Below are 22599 nucleotides of genomic sequence, written 5' to 3'. Positions count from 1 at the left end.
CCAGACTGACAGGGTCTCTAAACAAATATTCATTTCCAGGGGTGGGGGGGGGGGCATTGAGAGGGTGGGGAGGCCATTGAGAGGGTGAGGGGGCCATTGAGAGGGTGGGGGGGCCCATTGTGAGGGTTGGGGGGCCCATTGAGAGGTGGGGGCCATTGTGGGGATGGGGGGGCCATTGTGAGGTGGGGGGGCCATTGTGAGGGTGGAGGGGAGGAGCATTGTGGGGGGCGGGGGGGCATTGAGAGGGTGGAGGGGGGTCATTGTGAGGGTGGGGGGGCCCATTGTGTTATTTTCATGGGGCACGAAATCCCTGGTGGCGCCCCTGACAGTGACACTATTTGACACACCCTGTCTGTGCCGGGTGAAGGTGCTTTGGCTCCGGTATGTAAAGAATGCTTTCTCTCTCTAACATAGTCAAGGTGTAGGTCAAAAAATACTGCAGTTGAAAAGCTGTGAATGAAGTTAGTGATCTTATTTATGTGACATTCCATTGTATTTAATGCACAAAGAAGTAACATAACACTATTTTATTGGACTTGAGACTCAAGGACTTTGGTTCAGTTCCAGCATCTGACAATGGCGAAGATAATCAGTGGAAGAGAGATGACAGAACGCGCAGTGGTTATAATAATGATGCCCACAGCTGTGGGTACTGAAATTATACAGTATGTGCTATAAAGTGGTAAAGAAAACATGTTTCACTGGTGTGAGAATCTTTGTTCTCATTAGCGGACTGCTCTTGTGATATGCACCGGTGGCGGATATTATAACCTCTGAAAGAAGACAGAAAATATATTGCAAATTATAAGCTGCTTCCTGCAGAAGGTTCTAGAACTTAATAAAGTAATTTGTTCCTATGAGATAAAAAGAAGACTAATAATAGCTCAACTGAACTGACCAAGAATTCATTATATACAGTAGCCATTCAGTTTGATGTGTGCTTGGACCTTTAAAACACTGATGTTTCAGCTTATTTTCCAGACATCAATTGGTTTCTTTTTTCAGAAAATATCAAATTCCTGTTCCAAACATACAAGTTCAAATGATAGCTGCTCACAGGTCATGGAACATGCATTGGTCCTTTTTAAAAAGGCCATTTCACTTCGCGTGAAAACTGAAAAGGGTGCGCGTGTCCACGGGAAGCGGCTGAGAACTGCCAGAGGATTAAAAAAAAAAAAAAATTTTAAGAGCGTTGCAAACGGCATGTCGTTTAAGGTATACTTCGTGTCGCACTGTGGTATTTCCAACCTCCCTGAGTGCCGAATTGAAAAATCCTGTTTGGTCTCCCAGGCGGAAACAGCTTAAGTTCAATCAGAGCACGGTGTCCCTAATTAATACATAGGTGGGGAGTATGCCCATCGTATCTGAGGCAAAACAAACCCCCATTTTTGGATTTCTCTGGCCATTAACCCGTCAAGGTGTAAGACCACAAATCGGTTATTAGAATGCTCTTAACTGAACATTCTAATGCTGATGTACCAATCACGACTTGTAATTGAAAGAGTTCCAAAATCGTACTCTTCAGAAGATTAAGAAAAGAGGAAAGAGAATGGGACGGCGCGGCGTCCTCTGCGTTGCCCCGCCAGTGAATGTTGCGTCGAGTGGGTTTTACGCTCCGCACCTCGCAAAAGGAATGTTGTTTTTTCGGTTCCTTGCCAGGGATCCCAGCGCGCGGCTCTGGTCCCGTCCAGATGCTGGAGAGCAATCGCGGTGTTTACCCGGGGCGACGGAGGGCCGCTAATAGGGTCCCCGCGGACGCGCCTCCCCGGCGGCTCTCCTAATTAGCGGCGTGACCCACGTTCCCATCGAGCCGACACCTCCGCCCCGAACCATACATGATTGATGTGAGAGTATCAGCACCGCGTACATCACTACAGCAACGCCGAGCCAGTGGCAAACGGCCGCAGATTAGAAGAACACAGCGAGGTAGAGGAACTCCGCAGGTGAGAGATTCCGGAGAGAGAAGCGGAGCGGTATTTAAGATAAGATAAGATAAGATAAGATAAGGAAACTTTATTGTCCGTTACATTTACATGAAATGGAAATTTGCCTTCGGCATTCTGCCAAAAACAGCTAAAATACATAAAATACATTTTCAGCAGCAGCAATGCTCGGGGGGGGGGGGTTATTTGCTCTACTTACTCGAAACGACATTGAAAGCGCTTTGACTGTTATCAGCAGCTACAAATGACAATAGATGTCAAGCATTCTGAGAATCAGTCTCTAAGGTATGGGACTTCGACATATAGCAGTGTGAGATTCACACCTCTTTGTGTTATATTCATCCAGTTGGCAGTTCAAATGTAAATCTGGAATGTATAGTTTTCCATTGTACTATGCAATACAATCATGTAAAATTGTAATATAACATTATCTCATGTGCCAGTTCTGAGGTTCAGTCAGATGACATTCTATGACAATTCAACCATGTCCATGTAGGAAAAGGCTATGAATCATCATTGCTGTAATACTTGTTATTATCCGTGCAATTTGATGCTGACTGCTATCATAATCTTCAGCTGCAATCATAGCAGTAACCTGAAATACAACATGGCTTCCTAATTTTGCTTTGCATGATTATACATGACAAGCGTAATGTAAATAAATGTTACATTATTTAATTATTAGGTGGCAAACATGGTTCAATGCCCCAAGCAGAATTTACATTACATTACACGCACTAATCAGATGCTCATATCCAGAGTGACTTAGCAAAGTGGAGAACATCAGTTTTACACATCAGTGTAAAATTCAGGAGTGCAGAAGGCACAGAAATTCAATTTATAATCAATACATACAAAATAGAAATCAGAATTTACAGTGCAGTATGTCTATGGCCAATGTGGCGTGTTGAAGAGGTTAAACTAATCGAGTACGGTCTAATGTGTGAATGGTGCCTCTCCTCATACGCTTGTGAGTGCCCATTGATAATTCACTTAGGCTCAAATCCAAATCTCAGGTTAATCGAGCATTATAAGCCGCAGGTGTAATAAGCAACTCTACCCCTCATCCTCAGTGTGACTCACAGCAGACAGTTCTGATGACTGTGTAAGTCTGGCGAGGGGATGGTTTTTGGAGCTTGGACGTTACGTTGTTCAGGGTGATGTAATGCTTCCATTTGCCAAACCGTATTCCACCAGTTAAACCAGATCACCCCATTCAGCCCATTTCACCCCAGCATTATTACTGAATTCTGTTTAAATGTGCTGCTGATTTTATGATCAGTGTCCTGGAGCTGCTGTTAAGGCAGTTTCATTTCAATCATTAATTTCTTTTTTATTTAACAGTCGGATGGGATCCACATGTGTGCCCCGTGTCCCTGTTAAGACAGCGCTAAACGAGAGGGAAGGGAGTGGTAGAGCTTAGGCGGAGGTGCAGAGGAAGCTGGCCAGGGAAAGACACAAGATGGAGAGATAAAATAGTTGGGGTTTAGCGCCGATAGCACGGGTGGGCAGTTCCGCTCCTGGCGGGCCAGCGTGTCTGCAGGTTTTTGTTTCCAACCATCATCCTGCCTCAATGAGCTGTATATACCCTCGTTGCCCACGTCTGGCCTGCAGGAAAGAGCACAGACCTTGGCGATGGCGATGGCGCAGGCATGACCCCAGATCTCGATGAGCTGCTGCTGTCCGAAGCGGTAGTCCCTCAGCAGCTCTGTCTCTATGGCGGCGGCGTCTGCCTTGCTGCAGGGGAAGGCGAGGTCACAAAGAAGCGCGTTAGGAGCGTATCTGCCCGCGACTTTGCGTCGGTGCAGTTCAACAATGCTCTGAACTGGATTTACCTCACTGCTAAGTGGCTCATGGTGCTCTATCTGCTGCGCCTATGTGATATCATGAATAATACTCATCATCATCATCATCATCATAATCACAGTAATCATATCAATCATAATCATAATTATAGTAATCATAATAATCATAATAACCATAATCATTATTATTATTATTCTCAAAGCACTGTACAGTATGCTAAAATGAACAATGCAGAACACTACAAAAACAGTATAAATAAAATAAAAATAACAGCAAAGAAACAAACAATATGTACAAGGAAACAAGAGAGAGAAACCATAACCACTACACACAGAAGTGCATACTATGCACATCAAACAATGTCATTGGCTTTCCTAAGCAGGTAAGATTTTAACTTAAAAGAGTGTATTAAAAGAGTGGATGGGGTTGGTAGATCTAAAGCGCTCAGGTAGGTAATTCCAGAGCTTGGGCACAGCAGTGCAGTAGAAGTCATGGTTACATAGAAATTTATTTATCATTTATTTTTCATTAATCCTTTATTTAATCAGGGATGGTCCATTGAGAACATGTCCCTCTTTTTCAAGAACACCCTGGGAGAAATTCCAGAGTGAACGCCATAGTTGCAAGTGGGGAGAGAGAGAGAGGAAAGAGAGAGAGAACAGGGGTAAAAAGAGCTTGTGTTATTTTGTTTAGTAAAGAGAGTTGTTTCTTTTCCTGTAGGGACCCGACTTCATCTCTCTAGATTCAAGTTAGCATCCCTATATGCCCACCAGGAACTCAAACCAGCAGCTCTACAGTTACCAGTCAAACATCCAACCACTAGACTATCCTGCTAAAATGGACCAGAAGAGCATGTGTGGGGAGACCCAGCCTGTTAAGGCACTGTTCTGGTGCATGGATGGGTCAAACGCTCCAGCATCACATCCAGGTCAGGCCAGTGCTGACTGAGGCTGGCAGCCCAATTGTGCAACACACAACTGGCTCCAGCATCTCCCAGGGATAGGCGGGTTTCTGCTGGCATGACAGTGTCTTGTTGCTCACTAGCAACCCCTGCTGGTGGATCAAGTCCGCAGGTGAACGGCGGCTGACATTACGTGCTTCAGAAGACAAGCTCGGGCTTTAACAGGATCCCCAGAAGCGGCCTCTGGTTCGTAACTCAAGAATAGTTTGTCTGATCACGACACTGCCAAGTGGTCTGAGGACAGAGGTGTGAGTTGCATGGCCGCCAGCGGTGGGCATTTTTGAGCGTATTGTTTCTGAGCTGGTTTTCATTCTTCACATGACAAACGCCTTCTCTTCCTGTCCTCTTTGAGCCGAGTCTCTTTATTTAGCTCCCTGAATCTCCAGGGATAAGAGCAGAGCCATATGGATAAGGCACACCCAGGGACTAGCTGGGGGGTGGCAGTGTAGTTTAACAGGTTAGGGAACTGGGCTTGTAGCCAAACGGCTGCAGCCTCGATTCCCAGGTAAGACACTGCTGCCGCACCCTTGAGCCAGGGTACTCAACCTCAATCGCTTCAGGATATATCTGGCTTTAAAAATGAGTAACTATGTGAAAATGCAAAAGCCGTGTAATGCCGCCCTGGATGAAAGTGTCTGCTAAATGCTTGTAGTGTCATGTGACTGGAGCCTCAGATTCAGGGCTCACACGGTAGGCTGCATGGTGACCTCGGAGGGTGAAATAACAGGCATTCAGTACTCAGTCATAACTGGGTGACTCACTGCTTTACACCTGGACTGGACTGTAATCATTAGCCTTTTGGAAATGGAGGTGAATTTTAAGTATCCAAGCAATTCTGAGCGTAAGTTACTTGAAAAGTTGATGCCATTTACAGAATGTGCGTTAAAAAATAATAATAATTTGACTCCCTTTTCATACTATGTAGGTGAGATCATTTTGAATTTGATAATATAGTATGGAGCATCTGATTTTTACAATGCTGCACTGGTAAAATAGGCAAAAATAACCGACAAACCAACATTTTTGAGCACTCGCTATATCCACATCACTACAAAAAGACCATTATATTGATTGTTCCATTTTCTATTTGGGTGGAATTTGAGATGATCGTACAAAAATCATTTTCAAAGGTGGACAATAAAAATTGTATGAAATTGAATTGTAGGATTGCTCTGGATTTAAGTATTTCATCTAGAGCAAGAATTTGAAGTGAGTTTATAAAATGGACCCAAAACACACATCTTTTAAAAGCGATTTTCTTCTTCATATGATGTGCAATGCCCTGTAGCTAAAGGGCAGTTTCAAATGTATTAGCTTGTTACGAAGTCAAGAGCTTTTCACGAGGCATAGGTTATTACACTAGAGACACCTTGTGGATTCCTTATGCACTGCTACTGTGCTTTTTCGTGTTGATACAGGTATTGTGCAGACATTTAATGCTTATATAAACCAGATGGACACTCGTGTTTTGATTACAGTAGAGCCAAACATATGGGTAATCTGCAAAAGGTTCCAAAATATTGAACTGATTGTTAAAACTTGTATTTTCCTTCTAGAAATCAATGAAGTACCAAGCAAAGAAGTAATGCATTTTAAATGTCATTGCAGTTCACACCTGATATTGTCTTAACTGTTAGTTTCCAGCAGCCATACCACCAGCGTAACACATGTTATACAGAGGTCCTGTAGTCACTAAAGATCCCGTGACACTTTTTGAAAGAATAGGGCTGTTTGTTTCCTGGCCAAAATCCCACAATAAATAAATAAATAAATAAATAAATAACTGGCTGTCTAAATCTGGCCACCTACCCATCCCCCATCACCCATCCCTTAGATTTGACTGGATTCCCACAATCCCTTGCTCACTTTGATTCCCCAGGTCATCATTTGCAAACACAAGTTGTCAGTTGACCTACCTGGCTAAATAAATAAATAAAGTAAAATGTCAAGTGACGTACTGGATAAGCACATCAGCTTTCATAACGTTGTGATGAGCTCAGCTTACACCTACTAAGGCCATCTTTAAAAACAAGCCTTTAAATCAGGGATGGGCAAATCTATTCAGCCAGGGTGTATGCCCGTTTTTCTTTCCACCAGATGTACAATGTTTCGTCAGGGAAAATGTTTCATCAGGGACAATGCTTTGGCACAATGTTTTGACAGGGATGCCATCATCTGTGAATCATGAGCTTATCAAAAAGCTTGGCAAAAATGTCAGAACACATATCGCATATGGCGAGGCCAGTTAAACAAATGAGCTGAAGTTGGCAGGAAGTCCAGACAGAGATACAGTCTTCCTTGCCTGCCCCTCCTTTCAACTGACCGTGTTTGCTGAGCTAAACTTAATCAGATTCAGTCACATCATTGGTACTGACCGGGCATATATGTAAGGACTTCAGTTCATTCCGTTAGGTTTCATTCAAACTGACGTCTCAAAGCTTCTGGTGAGAATGAAAAGAAATTGGGGGCAAAATAATTTTTAGCTCGAGTCTAACCGACTGTGGGACATGGCTTACTCGGCTCCTCCAGAATAATGACATAATCTTCACAGTATGTTGCCAAGGCAACAAAGAAATTCATGAATAGTGCGTGGGTCACTGCATTGCTTACGGTAAACAGTGCCCACACACATCGATCCAGGTGAAACTCATGAAACACATATCTCAAGCCCCATTTGTGTGTGTGTGTGTGCATGCGTGCGTGCATGCGTGCATGCGTGCGTGTGTGTGTGGATGTGTGTGTGTGTCAGGGGGGCGGTCCTTTTCAATTCCCTGGGGGCACTGTCTGTCTAAACCGAATTCACATGGTACCGCAGAACACCTATCATGACATAGATGTTAGATAAGCACAGTATTCAGTAATCCCTCTTTGGGATGATGCAATCCTTGTTTGTGCCCAAACCAGCAAAATGGATTTTTGGAGACACAGAGTAAGGTAACCAGGGAATCATTATTAATGAAAAACAAAGATAAGTCACATTATTTATAAAATTCAAAGCAACTAGGGATCCTTTTACGGCACATAAGCTTTGCTTCCATCAAATGCTGCTGAACATTTCCTCACCTCAATTACATTTTTAGTTCACTTTACGGTAGTGTACAGCATGCCTTTTGTTATTTACCAACTGCCTTCAGTGGGTAGAAGCCACTACAGTCTGCATACATAATTTACAGAAGACATTTTTCTCCGGTTTTTCAGGGACACAATGATAAATGAAATTGCTATTGTTTTTCTAAAATTTTAATTTCAAATTCCCGACTAGTGTACACCTGCGGATATGTTCCTGCCTTAACCTGTGTTGGATCACCAGGGCAACCGTCTCCCTGGAAATCCATGATGCGGTTTCTTACCGCTTTCTGCATTAGGCAACATGAATCCATCCAACTGTTGTTTTGCAAGTGCGATGCTGCGGTGTGTGAGCGCCACGCACTAGCCCAGCCAACACAAAATGTTCTCACCATGCTTCCGGATTGGTTCATCAATGCTATAACATCGCCGCTACGTTGCAGCAACAGTGTAAGAGCGTTTCGTGTTAGCTGGGCCAGGACTTGGCCAGCGCAGGACCCCCACAAAATGGTTCCAGTGTGGTGGTCACGAGCTGGTGAGGCTGATGGAATTTTGCCCAGCTGAGCGGGTCCGGCCAAATACGAGCCCAGATTGAAACAAAGGCCTTCACTGGGCCTGCTTTGTTAGTCAGAGGCCAAATTCCTTCAGGTTCAGCGCCAGCTTTAAGTCAAGTGGGCGGGGAGGGGGGGGGACCATATTGTGTAGCAAGTTTGCATATAAAAACACACAACCCAGGGAGGCCATGCAGAGGAACATCTGTTGAAGCGAACAACAGCGGCACGCAGGAGAGACCCTTTCCCCCCCCCAAAACTTCTCATTAATTTCCCCATGTGGCGCCCCGCCCCCCCTGGGCTCCTCACTGCAGCCCGCGCCTGTAATCACATCTCTTAATGAGCATGTTTACTGTGACAGCTCAGCGCACAAGGCTGCACCCCTGGTAACAATCCCTGAGGGACACCTACAGCTCTCCTGTGGAAAACACACGCGTGTGCATGCATGCATATACACACGCGCACACACTCATGCCCACAAACACACACGCACACACAATCATGCCCACAAACACACACACACACACATATACTGCATATATATACACACTCACACACTATACACACAAACACACACACATATACACCTGCACTCAGACACACATACATGCACACACACACACACACACACACAGAATTTGTGAACAGTTCTCATGGCTTTTTTTAAAACATGATCCTGCAGTGACGTACTTGTATACTTACTTATATACTGTATTCTTGTAGTCATGCACAGTGTTGGAATATTGGCATGATATTAAAGTGCACGCAACGGCACATTGATATAATGTGTCTTCTTTTTATTACAAGAAAGAAAGTACACCATGCAAATGAAGTATTTTAATGCCCACAGTTAGCAACTGTTAACAAAGTTAAAAAAAAAAAAGAACAAAAGCCTAAATATGTCATATGGCCTTACAAGGAGCCACGGAAGACTGAGAGCTTCCACATGACACCCCCCCCCCCACAAGTGATAATTAACCAAACAGCTCCTAAATCTGGATCCACGTGGTGAGCCATCTTTTTCGTGTAAGTCGTGCTGTAATTACCCAGCTCTCAAGACAAGCTAAATAACTGCATTTCCCACACTTGTTCAACTGCCACTCAAGCAAGTCCAGGGTCCGGTGCCCTGATGTTTCAAGTGCCATTTATGCTCAAATAAAGTCAAGCACTGCCCAATGTCACATACTTATTAGCTTCAGAAGAAAGAGGATGGGGAAGGCAAAGGAATAAAGCCTGGCTACAGGCGAATAGGTCTCCATTCGGTCCCCCATGATTCGTCACCATTCCCTGTGCCTGATTAAGCTCCACTTAACAATAATTCTGTGCAATGAGCAAATCCCTCAAGAGGGAACCCTTGAGATAATCAAATGTATTTTATTCTGTCTTGTTTCATTTTCTGTCATTTCCATTTTCACCTATGGGGGGCGGGGGGGGGGGTTAGTTTAATTACTTCTGACAGTGGGCAGAGTGGAAGGGAATTAGACCACATCACTTTGCTTTTAATTACTTGGGCTCGGAGTTACACTTTTATTTCATGGTTCACCTGAAAATTCAGGAAGAATGCCAAATTATACCTTGTCACTTTTAATGGATTACAAGTGATGTCCAATAAGCAATTCGCAGTAGCCATTTTGTTTTCAGTCATACCAACACCACAGAGAGTTAATTATAAGTTAATTGTATGCTAATTAATAAGCTTCACAATCCAGAACCAGTATTCCATAAGGCAAAAAATCCAGGTATCTTGGTTGGATTGTGAACAACAGTACATGTGTTAATAAAGAATCTGAAAAGAGCTCTGATCTCGGATTAGATTTTCCCTTCGCATATCCTAACATTATCCACTGTGATAAAAAAAAAACAAGACTCTTCATCAGAGATGTTTTATGAGTATGGGCCCAGAACTCATTAATACTCTATTGTACTCAATACAGAGAGATGAAGGTGGGGTGATGTGTCTCCCTTATCCAGCCAATCACTGCTGTAAATGCATGCAGTCACGGCGTGCTCATCGTGGTCGTCCGACGCTCACGGTGAAAAACAGAAACGTATCGGGAGACACGACAGCCAGCTGAACCACACAGACAACATTTGGTCCCACGCTGGAAGTCCACAGCAGGACCAAATGTGTTAGAGCTGAATTAACACTTTTAGAGCTGAATTAACACCTTTAGACCTGAATTTTAGAGCTGGACATTTTTACTGTGCAGTTTTTGAACAGACTCTTGAAGTCTCAGAGCCAACAGCAGGTGCAAAAGGTTTGACGGCTCAGCGGGCAGTTGCAAGGTTGGCAGCACTCCGCAGCAGGTGACCGTTACACCGGTGGGAGGTGAGGGAGGGAGGGAGGGAGCGAGCGAGGGAGAGCACAGCCTTTCAGACATCAATAACAGAGCACAGAGCAGAAAGGTCGGTGCAACAGGACAACACAAAGACAGGCAGCTGGTCAGGAGGGCTGGATTCGATATAATGGAGTAAAAGGCAAAGGAGTTGCAGCGAGGAGGTTGACTAGGACTGGGGCAGGGGACAGCGTTTCATTGGTTGTGCAAGTACAGAGACGGGTGTGACCACGCTCATGCTCCTGAGCGATACATTTTACAAGCCCACTGCTCCTCGACATTGATACGTTTCTCACACTTCTGTTTCAAGGAATAATAATACATTGATATCTGAAAATAGCTTATACTTTTTAAAAACTTTTCTGTCATTTCAGTTGCAAAGGGCTTTGAAAAGTCATACTCTATTGGTTGTTTCGGTTTTTTTTTTTTGTACGCTCAGTGATTACTTTAGAATTGAGAAACTTTCATTTCAATTCAATTCAATTTGTATGGCATTTTTTGCAGAGGCACCATTACAAAGATGCTTTACAGTGGAAATAGAAAGGACAATTGGGCAAAGCCAGGCCTTAATCCCCAAAAAGCAAACAAGTGAGGAAAAATAAAAAAGAACTACCAGTGGGAGGAAAAACACTCAGATCGGGGCGAGAAAAAACATCCCAAATGAGAAAAATCTCAGAAGGAACCTGGCTATAGAGAGGAGCCCATTATCCACTGGCCAAGAGAGGACCCCTGGGAAAAATAGCATACTTCAGTATACTTTAAATACAAACTTTAATTATACTTCAAGCATGCCAAAGTACACTAATAAACTGCATACTTCAATCTTGCTTTATTATACAAATTTTTATGAGTGAATAATTTTTGGTGATTCCTTTTTGACACTGACATTTATTAAAGGGATTTCTGTATTTTCTTCAGAAGTGTTGGCAGTAATATCAGGCTTGACTGAATGCAGCTTCACAACAGAAAGTCATCACCACCAATCCTAATAAAGTACTAACCGCATTGCCCACAGCAGCGATGACGAAATGGCCAAACTAATACCCGACAGCACAATCAACAATGGCACTTAGCAAATAATCCTCCATCTCTGTCACACTTTCTTTCCCTGAGTGATGGATGTTCAGGAAGAGCAGTCCACCTCCAGATGGTGGGTGGATGCGATCTGGAGTCTTTATTCCCCACGGTTTTGGGGACTATGATCTAGTGAGTGATGTTCATTCACATTCACTTCGGGTTTGAACGGGGGAATTTGTGTCCACTGCAGCTGAAAATTGCATTAAGCCTCTTGCACAGCTGGCTAACTTTGTCACGCCTCCTCAAACCTGCCATATGATGACCAGTAGCTGGATTGAAGATCAACTGTGTGTAAGCTTTAACTGCATTTATGTTTTGTCTGCTATTTTTACACTCTGAAGAGGGAAATTTATAAATTAATTATAGGCCACCTTCCCAGCACATTTCAAGGACTGTTAGCACCCTCATAGCACCGGTGAACAAGTGTCAGAGTAACTCAGTTTGGCTAGGTGTTAAAGCCCTGTTTAAAGATCGATGCCTCCTCTTCAACTCTCCCTGGCCTGTAATGTAACAATATGTGTTTTTTGAGATAAGGGAAAGACTACATGTCTGAGAGCCTCCCACTGTGAGTGTGACCTCAGGTGCAGCTCCGAGGGTCCAGCTCTGCAGTCTATGCACAGGGCGTCTGCAAACACACACTGCAAGGACCCTGCTGTGCATGTGCAGTGCATACTTTATCTGAGACTATCCTGAAACCCCAACATAAGCCACAATCCTGCCAAAAAAAAGTCTTGCCCCCAGGGTTCGCTTGAAGATCCTTGCCGATCAAAAGAGATATGCATTTAGCTTGGATTTCCTAATTTGAAAGCCCTTCTTTAAAGACGGACACCAGGCTGATGGCATGAGCTACCCCTCTATATCAACTTCCTCCTTTTATAGCTTTTATAAGATTTATACCCACCAGGGGAGTTTCGTACCACTGTTTGAGAGTTTTTTTTCTTCACCGATTCAGGTCTGTTTTTTCTCATCTGTCCTACATTTCCTTTTATTACATTTTTCTGTAAAGTGTCCTTCTGACAGTGTCTCCGTGAAAAAAAAAAACGCTTTACAAATAAAATTTAATCAAATTGTATTACACCAAGCTGGAGTATTGTAAGTTCAACGATGTGTTTGCTAGCCACACACTTCACATCTGAAGTACCTTCAGCTCTCAAGAGCTTGATCTCATTACTTTGCTCATCTCAGTTAAGGGGGCCACAAATACATCTGGCTGCAAGTGTTTGTACAAATGTGTAAGCGCATCGTTAGTACAGTTGTTAAGGGTGATACTGGACAACCACTGGATACTGGAAACCATGGAAACAGTGGCAGTCGTTTGGGGCGTTGCCTCAGTCGGCATATACGCGAGGGGAGAAAGAGAAAAAGAGAAGGAGAAAGAGAGATACACTGGAACATTCCTTCAGGTCCAATTAAAACCGCTGCTTGGCTGAGCTGGAAGTTGCTGAGGCAAAAAAAATAAATCAACTGAAAAATTACCCCCTCGGACGACAGTTATTTTAAAATAGCTGAACCGACCGCTCACGATTCACAGAAGAACAATCCCCTAATCGCAAAGGTAATGCAACTGCATTACCCATCCTAACATAATGAGAATGGTCCACTTTTTTTATAGTGTTTTACAATGCTCCAGTTCCCACTAAAGTCCAACTGTAATGATTGCGATTTATATGGCAGCCCGCACCTTGGGGACATTGCTGACATCATTCTGAGTCATGCGGTTGTTTGAGATGGCTGAAAGTCTGGAGCGCTGATTGAGTGTTCCCAGAGTAATCAGCGAGGACTAAAGGACGAGTGTCCTGCAGTTAATTCAGTGCCATCGAGCCTCGCCGCCGTCCCACCTACGGGTTCCTACGGGGAGATTCTCACAGACATAATCAAATATTCAGAGGACTCATTCACCCTCGCCACAGAAGCAAGGAGAAGTTTCAGCTGAGCGAGAGAAGGAAGAAGAAGCAAAAGAGCAACGAGTGGGCGTGCAAAAGAGGGAGAGCGAGAGAGGGAGGGAGGGAGACAAATGTATCACTGCAGAAATTCTGAATTAATAAGTGCCGTCCAACCAGAATTCCAGGATAACTCGCTGAGGACGTGGCTGTTTGTATGCAGCGTTCGACACACAGAGTCTTTGTGTCTGCATCAGAGGGCACCCTACTGTCCATACAACACACGACAAGCCGATAGTAATGAGTCATACTCCGGTGGGTCCTCAAGGCACAGAGGAGCACACAGAGCAATACAGTGCAACACAGAAGAAAATTGCGACACGCGTGTCATACATTAGCAACACTGTGAAGTAGTTCTTTCTCACGGTCTACGAAATTGCTTTTTAAAATGTATTAAATCCACCCGTGGTGTCCAATAAAAAACTCTCCTCTCAGGAGCCTTCTGGTATTTCAAGAAGAGGATTGCAAGATACAAAGACAAACCACAAGGGGAGGAAGACTAGACCCGGTGTCTAACGTACTTTGACTGAGTAGAGAGGTTTTAAACAACAAGAAAAATTGGGATTGTGAGCCACTTATCTATGGGGCCATCCAGGCTACCCCATGGCCTTATGCAGCAATCAGTTAAAGATGAGTCATCCAAGGTGGATAAGTCACGGCTGAGGAAGGGTCAAGAGGAGGAAAGTCATTCGCTGACCACCTGGGGACAGCACAAGCCACCCACGCTCTTACCCCGGGGGATGGGGGGGTTTGGAGCAGACTCGAGCTCACGGCTCGGAAAGCTGATCGAGATCATACATTTTGCTCAGAGCCTGCATTGATTATTGAAGGGGATCAATGAATCCCGCCAGACCGGGGTACTGATGAGCGGTTTGCGGATGAGTGCGCTCACGCGGTTCACTTTGCGTGTCGTCGTTTCGTCGATACCATCTACGCTGGGAGATCGATGCCATTGGCTGGTCTACATCCTTTCACTGCGCGTCTTAATAGGACCAAGCCGAAAATCTCATTCAGAAAGGCAATAAAAATGTTTGGACGATCGGGGTCTTTTTGGTCGCATGGTGTATTATCATTGTTCTACTCTTCAGTCTGGTTCATAAAGGTGGTAGAAGTCCACAGCTCAGGAGCCTGGCATTTTAAACATTGCCTCAGAACGAGTAAGAACACATCACATGCAGTTAGACAGCATTAAAAGGTCAACTGTAGATCTTCCCTGCAACAAAACTGCTCTCAAGCTCTTTCTCATGGCTACAAGCCCATCTGACGAGCACACCTTTCTGCAAAGCCCCCATAGACCGAGAGCTTCAACGCTTGTCATATTACACTGTAATTCCCAGGGAGACGTTTAATAAGGATTTTCATCATTTTCATCACTGTTTGTAATATTATTTCAAGGCCCAGCGCTGTCATAAATTTAATTTACTCCCCGCTTTCCGATCATAACACCATTCAGGATAAAAATAACGCAGCGAGCGACTTTATTTATTGCCGACAATGTAAACAGTTATCAACAATTTTCCTAAGAGGGCGCCGTGACAAATCTCTCCCGGAGGGAAGGGAGTCCGTTTGCGCTGCTTGCGCAGCGCCATTGTCCTAGAAAGAGAAAAGCAAGGGAAGAGGGAGAGTTTGGAATGCCAGCCAGAAGGCTTCGTCCGCACGCCGCCGGGCATCCGAATTAAGACCTCACTCTGCAACGGCTTCTTTTTAAACGAGCCACTGAACCGGCCCGACAGGAGCAGGAGAACAGCCAGGCGCACGGCGGGGGGACCCGAGGGAAGAGGGGAAGACCGAAGGACAGAAGATCGAATCTGAAGGTCAAGCGGCAGGAATGCGAGGAGGAGGCTGGTCGGCGGCGGTGTTGGGGTTTCCGAAATTTTTCGTGAACAGGAGGGAAGCCGGTTAAGTGGTTCTTCTGGGCAGGTGCTCCTAATCCTCCCAGATCCCGACAAAGTGGGGCGTTTAAGGAAACCGCACCAAACATCACACTGGCCACACTTTCTAATTAAATGGCGGATTTCACACGAGGTTGTGAATGGCACCTTATTTACAGCAGCAAAATGAAGGTGTATATTGAGCAGCACAATGCCCGTGAACTCATAACAGGCATCCTCCAGATTGTCTAACCTGAGAAAAGGAAGGAGGGGCAAGGGGGTGGGCTGGAGGGATATGAAATTAGCTTTTGCCACCATGAGTGTTTCTCTTTTTGACAGCTGAGAAAAGGCAGATATCATTACAACGGTGATGGCAGAATAGCAAGGGATTGTCATCTCTCTCCCTCTCTCTATCTCTCTCTCCTCCCTCCCTCCCTCCCTTTCTCACTTTGACCCATGCTGACCCCGTGAAGGAATACAGGCTGACGTCCTCATTGAAATTGTGAGACTACATCTTCTCCCTTACTTTAACACACAGCATCCCCTCCAACCAAAGCAAGGACAAAATAAATTATCAAATATTATTTACCTTTTTAAATAAAAATAAAAAAGCAGCTGTTTGCCAGCTGATGCTTGCGTGCAATGCATACACACCCATACTCCATGCTCCTGTCCATTTAAGAAACAAACCGTTGCGTCCTCCCTCTCTACCGATCTTTCATACACGATGGATAACGATGATAAGAGGCTACGTGAGATTGCTTTGGCAGGAGGCCAGGCGGCGCAGAACCAAACACCGATTCCCTTTCCGGAAAAGAAACCGGAACAAACAAGGATCAAATGCTTTGCTAGATTATTTGGTAACTAATTAAGGAGAGCCATGCTTAATGAAATCCCCCTTTTGGTTAATCACATTAAGTAGCAGGTTATGATAAACTGGAAGGGAGGCTTAAGCATGAGGGCTGACTGCAGAGAAGCGGGCGATTTGCCAGCTTTAAATGGAAGAGGCTGAAAACGTACATGTTAACCGTAGCTAATTGTCTGAAACCTGCCATTGAATGTTTCTAATGATTAAATAGCGCTTTGATTTAAATGGAATGCAGATAACCCATCTGCAGCCTGTTTCCTTTGCACATGTCGCTAATGTGGCATTACCTTCCTAACTTGCATGCAGCCTCATCAATTATGCTGGCATGCGTGCCTGGTGAATGATAGGCCTAATGCTTCAACCAAATTCAACATGTCAAATTGCCAGTAATATATATATATATATATATATATATACACACACACACAAATAAAACAAATAAAAAACATGAAATTAGTGGTCTTGTGAACAAGCTGTTAAGGTCCAATCACTTGGATTTATTACATTTTAGCTTTAGAAGGTTTAAACCTCCTAGTGATCTAGTTTGTAATGTCATCTAAGCGGTTTGCAAGAGTGGAGGAGACAGACGCCACAATAGATTTGGTGCTCAAGTAGGCTACAACAGTGTATCCTCAGCACAGCAATGAAATGAAACTTGAGGCCACCATCGGCAGGGATTCTTTGAAGTGTGTCAGTTTTTTGGACATGAGTGTGTGAATTGTGTATTGGGGCTCAGTACGTGAGTTCTAAGTTTTACTCGTGAGATTTACGAGCCATGTTGTCTCATCTGCGCAGTGCGTGTTAAGTAGCCGAGGTCTGATAATTTAATGTAATTTTCCGCTCAGACTGTGCACGGCACTGTTATCCCAGTTGTGTTCTCCTACGGTGCTTGCGCCGCTGGATGAATAAGAATTCCCATGGCTAAGCTCTTTCCTGGCGATTCACATCATCCACTTAAATCTCCCATCCGCGCACGGAGCAGCTGAGCACGATATGTTCACGGCTGAGGCAAGTGCTCAGCGCGTAAATCATGTGCCAGTTAATTAAGTATGCCGAGCGATTCCCGTGTACTTCTCAGTCTGCGTGTTTAGGTGGTCCTACTTAACGCGTCCACAGACCAAGATCAGGCACTTCAGGCAGCAAAGAATGAGGCAATTGAAGTGAAAGGTGGGTTGAGAACGATCACCACAGCAGGTCCGTGTAATGAGTCTGATAAAAATAGAACGTTTGTGCACTACAGAAACAAGACAAGCAGATCTGGGGTGTACCGTGTGTTGACTATGAAAACATTTCTTCCACAATGAAAATTCTTACTGATAGGACAAAAAGCCTTCCATGAGACTTTGGAAAGGGGAAAAAGAACAATGCCACATTTTCTAGGTTAGCTAACAAATTAAGTTTTTAAAATGTATTTATTACAATGTACTGCCGTAGGTTAATTGTGATTATATATAATTTTCCAAAAAAGTAATGCATTCAATAAATGATGTCCATGCAATGAATTTACATCTACTGCACTGGAAAAGTTCCCCCCGCACTACGATGATAAATAATCCCGCTACCACATATGGTAGCAGATGGACTATGAGAGCCGTGTGTACCACTCACAGCAGTGTTACATCAATAATTTCTCCTTTCAATGAAACATTCAGTGCAATAGTTCAATTAAACATATCTCTGTAAATCTTATGTCTTACTTATCGAGAATGTCTACAAGGCAAAGTGTGCCCATCCCTCATCCCACTGTGAGCCATTGCTCCTTAGATAGCATGCAAAGCACACTTACAAAAACTTACTTTTTTTTGGGTATTTAATTACTTTTTATTCCTTTTAGATCACCTCACACGAAATCCTAGTAGCACATACTGTGCTTTACATTGCTCTGCCATAACAGTGAGCTTACTTCTTCAAAGTGGCACCTGAGTATTAAAATGGATTAACTATTTCTCCATCCATATGTACGCATGTACCAGCAATTTACAAATGTACCCACAATTCTTTTCATTAATTACAGTTATGTAACGTAAAGTACTCATTAAGCTGGTTACATTAAGGTATCTACCACATTAGATCCAATAAAGTAAGGGAAGAGACAGAAGACTGGTCCTCAATGAGTCATCGATCATTTCAACATTAAGAGAGCAGTCAGGTTTTCGCTCGCTACCTCATATGCATACCAAAAGCGTGCTTTGAAAAGATATATTCTGGAGGCCAGTTAGTTCCTCAGCCTATTCAGAGTATGCATTTTATTTTGAAGGTAAAAAACGAGAGAGGTAAGCCATTTTACTTCCTCTCCATGGAGTCTGCTGTTCTTTCATTCGCGACTCTAAGAAAGCAACAATGCCAAGCTCTTTAAAAGAGGAGAGGTGAAAGGTGTCATGTCCAGGAGAGCTTTTTCTTCCTAATACTTTCCAGCTTTTCAGGACTGCTCCTATTTTCTCAGAAAGCACCACTTCAAAAACGGCATTATAGTTACTACAAAATCTCTCAGTACTTCCACTCCGAACAGCCAACAAAGGATTTGAGATGTGCTGAAAAGCAGTGGTAGGGGCAGAATACGCCTGTGCCTTATCGGTTCTTTGAGTGACATTGTGATCTACTTCTCAGGTCATCTCGTTTGGGAAAAGCCCAGATAAGAAGCCAAACGGATGGCCCGAAACTGAAAGGGAAGGACCCAGAGCCTGCAGCTCCCGACGTAGCTCTGGAATTCGCCGGCAGCGCGCTCAGAGAGGAAGCGAAACGTGGCGCTCGCGACCCGCGCTTCCCCCAAACGGCCGTCTCCCTTCTGCACCTTTCACAGGCATCGCTTTCACTGAGGATATGAGAATATCAAGAGGAGCAGAACCGCGCAGCAGGGGAACAGACAGCCCAGGTGTAGAGCTGTCGGCAGCTACAGTACCTGTATAATTAATGATGGGAGCCAGGTGGGTTGGTGGGGGGGGCATGACAGCCACAGGAACCCTGGGAGCCGGTGTGTCAGTGCCGCGCTAACTTGTGACAGCTGCTGGCGGGGGGTGGGGGCGGGGACGGGGGGGCGGGGGGTAATGTTATGCTGGCTGCTGATACTGGAGGGGGGTTGATGAAATTGCCTCATCACCTTCACGGCGAGCTCCTACGCGCGGACGTGCGTCCGTGACCCGCGGGCCGCGGCTCAGAAGAGCCAAAGGGGAGTTTAGCGTCACGCGCAGCTATCGAGTGGCGCTTTCATCCCGCTCTTTTGAAGCTTCGCGGCTCTGCCCTGTGCCGCTGTGCAGCGCCGGCGTGTCGCCTCCGATCCTGGCTCCCGCGCGCGGCGCACTGCTGACACCGGGCCCCGCGCGTCAGCGTCAGCATCCCACTCACACCGCCGAGCCGCACCCGCAGTACAGCACAGCACAGCACGCCTGAATCAGGACCGCTTCAAAAGCAAGGAGAGGGAGAGAGAGAGAGGGAGAGGGAGACAGGGGGGGAGAGAGACAGAGAGACAGGGAGAGAGAGAGAGAGAGAGAGAGAAATAGAAAGACAGGGACAGAGAGACAAAGAGAGAGACAGAGCGAGAGAGAGGGGGGAGAGAGAGAGAGAGACCGAGACCAGCAGCCAATGCCCTTGCTAGCACACACTATCCAACTGTCAAAGGACACCTCAGGAATGCACAAAGTACATGAAGACATCCACTAGGGAGGATCTATCTGTACTGAAGTGTATTTCCTTGGGGGCGATGCAAAGACACTTAGCGACTGCTCTCGTAATTGGAGAGTCTGTCCTAAATACATCAGGCTACACACTGCGAGCAACTCCTTGTTCTATCACTGTAAATTCCCAAGTTATTTGTCAGAAGCACTTAAATCAGGACACACACTTTCTGTATAGGCGTGTTCCTCAAAACTTGTAAAGAGCGCAAAGACTTTTTTCCCAAATACTTGTCTGCTAATGTTTGCACAACTGAGGCTTGGAGAAGTTGATATCTCAATAAAAATAAAATAAACTTACACGTTATCTTGCAACTGTCATATTAATTGGCACATTGAAAACTTGTTGGGGCCATGAATAGAGGGAAAGGTAGGGTTGCCAGATTCCCAGTTTCAAACTGGAATGTATGGTTTTCAAATTATTGTACAGGTCAATAAAATGTGCTCCATCGGTTTCGATTGCATGTTGTCTGGTTTTAACTAATTCTAAATCTGGAAACCCTAGGGAGAGGCCAGTTGAGGGTACTACTGAGCCTATTCAGGCATTGCTGAGGATTCAGGTTATTATGCAGAACAGGAGCAGTAGGGTTGCCACAGGACATTAACAAAGTTAATGAACAGTGATGCTCCAAATACGAGCTCCAGCACACCACCATTTATTTCATTCGGATGTCTACCCTATACCATACCTCCCTGTTTAAATTATACATCAATTTCTACCTGTATCTTTAAATATGAATTCTGAAGAGACAGTGAGAATATTATTCTTTTTTTTTTTAATTTCCTTTTCCCGAATATGAAATTCCCAGTTGCATACACCAGCATTCACTGGAACTCTGCCATCAATTTGGCAGATGCGCATGACACCAAGTGGCACTTCTTATCACACCACAGCCCGTAAGCTGAGTATGCATAGAGATGAGTTGTAGGAAGACATTTCAGTGTGCAAATTAACAGGCAGAAATGCAAGCACCTGATCAACCAGCAGGGATCGCTAGAGAGCAATGAGCTGCGTGTCCCTGGCAATTGAACCTTCCCTAAACATGGGTGGTGCTATCCCCAATTGTGGTTTGCCCTGCGGGGCTATCGGCTACAGTTAGCACCGGCACTGGTTACTGCCACAGGTTTCCATCCCGGACTGCGGAGCAAAAATGGAGCCTTAACCATATGAGCCATCCAGCAGCACCAAGAATAGTGCTTCTCAGATAATGTGCAATTAAACCTGAAGTAGAACGACAAGGGAGTCTGGTTTTAAGCAAAGCCATACACTATGGCATAGTTCTCATGTGAAGACACTGAAGAAGCACAATACTACAGAAATGTAGGCCAGCATGATATGATTGTCATTTGAGGGGTATAGCTGCAGCTTAAGATGTAATGAATGACAAAATCAGAGCCTAGATTTCAGCTCACAGTCAAGCCTGCAGCTGGAAAGGCCATGAGCTCATATTCAACATAATCTGATCTACAAGGGCTTTGTCCTCACATTGGAATAAGGAATTCAAGCAAATGGAGCAGCTTGCTTCTTTTTTTTTTACACAATATTAATGTTTCTGAAGTCTTTGAATTTAATCAACCATGTTTGAAAGAAGTAACAGCTGAGGACAAAGCTGATTATGCTTCCTCTAAATCTGGGTTTGGACTCATTCCAATTACACTTGAAATGTATTCTTATCTCTGTTATTATTGTAATATGAAGGTCTGGCTGGGATTTTTCTCATTCAGCGCTCATAGGTTTAAGAATCCATTAAGAATTAAATGTATTCATTTGGTTTGAACACAAACTAATTTGCGAGATAGCACATCAACGAAAACCCACAATGCATTGTCCTGAGCATGCATTGCCATGTCCAATGCTGCCACACATACTCCCAAAAACAGCGTCAGTGACTATATCAGATAGCTGGTGTGGAGCCTTTCTTTGACGCTTCTCCATTATTGGATGCTGTGCTGTTATAATGGATAATGGCTCTCATATGCTGGCAGAGGAGGTGTAAATGCAGGCCAATCTTCAACAGTTTCACATTTGCATTTTTATTCATTTATAAATTCAACAAATAAATGTAAATTAAATCTAAATAAAACCATTCAAATGCATCATATGCCTGTGAGTAAACACACAGAATTCCAAACTAAAGATAAAAACAATAAATATTCAGGGTGTAATTCAGGTTCTAATAATGTCAAAACAAAACAATATTCCTGTGTTATGCTATAGATATACTGAAATGTAAAAGCTCTGAATGAAATTTTCATGTTCATGTAGCTGTAAAATATCAGCTTATGGTATAGACTGGGCCTGGCAGTTCTTTTTCTTTTTTTTTACCACCAGCAGAAACCAACAGAAACTGTTGTTGCACAGACGAGTGGCTTGAGCAAGCTGACCTTTTGCATAATCAGAATTCTCAGACGATATCCATTGCGGTTTAACTGGAGCAGAATGGCTGCGCCGTGACTGCCTAGCAGAGGGAGACACTGGGTCCGCTCAGGACTGAAGGCCTCTCTCTCTCTC

The 22599-nt window shown here is 44.3% G+C and overlaps 1 protein-coding gene across 1 annotated transcript in view; it reads right to left on the bottom strand.

The window, feature by feature from the left end:
* Window positions 1-22599, bottom strand: part of yjefn3 (YjeF N-terminal domain containing 3) — a 44650-nt gene that overhangs the window by 9330 nt on the left and 12721 nt on the right. The window contains exon 2 of the mRNA XM_064331780.1: window positions 3572-3680. Coding sequence (XP_064187850.1) covers window positions 3572-3680 — 109 coding nt within the window. The remainder of the gene's footprint in view (window positions 1-3571; window positions 3681-22599) is intronic.

This window comes from Anguilla rostrata, chromosome 4, assembly GCF_018555375.3.
Source record: "Anguilla rostrata isolate EN2019 chromosome 4, ASM1855537v3, whole genome shotgun sequence".
Taxonomy (NCBI): Eukaryota; Metazoa; Chordata; class Actinopteri; order Anguilliformes; family Anguillidae; genus Anguilla; species Anguilla rostrata.
This window is presented reverse-complemented; position numbering and strand designations above follow the sequence as displayed.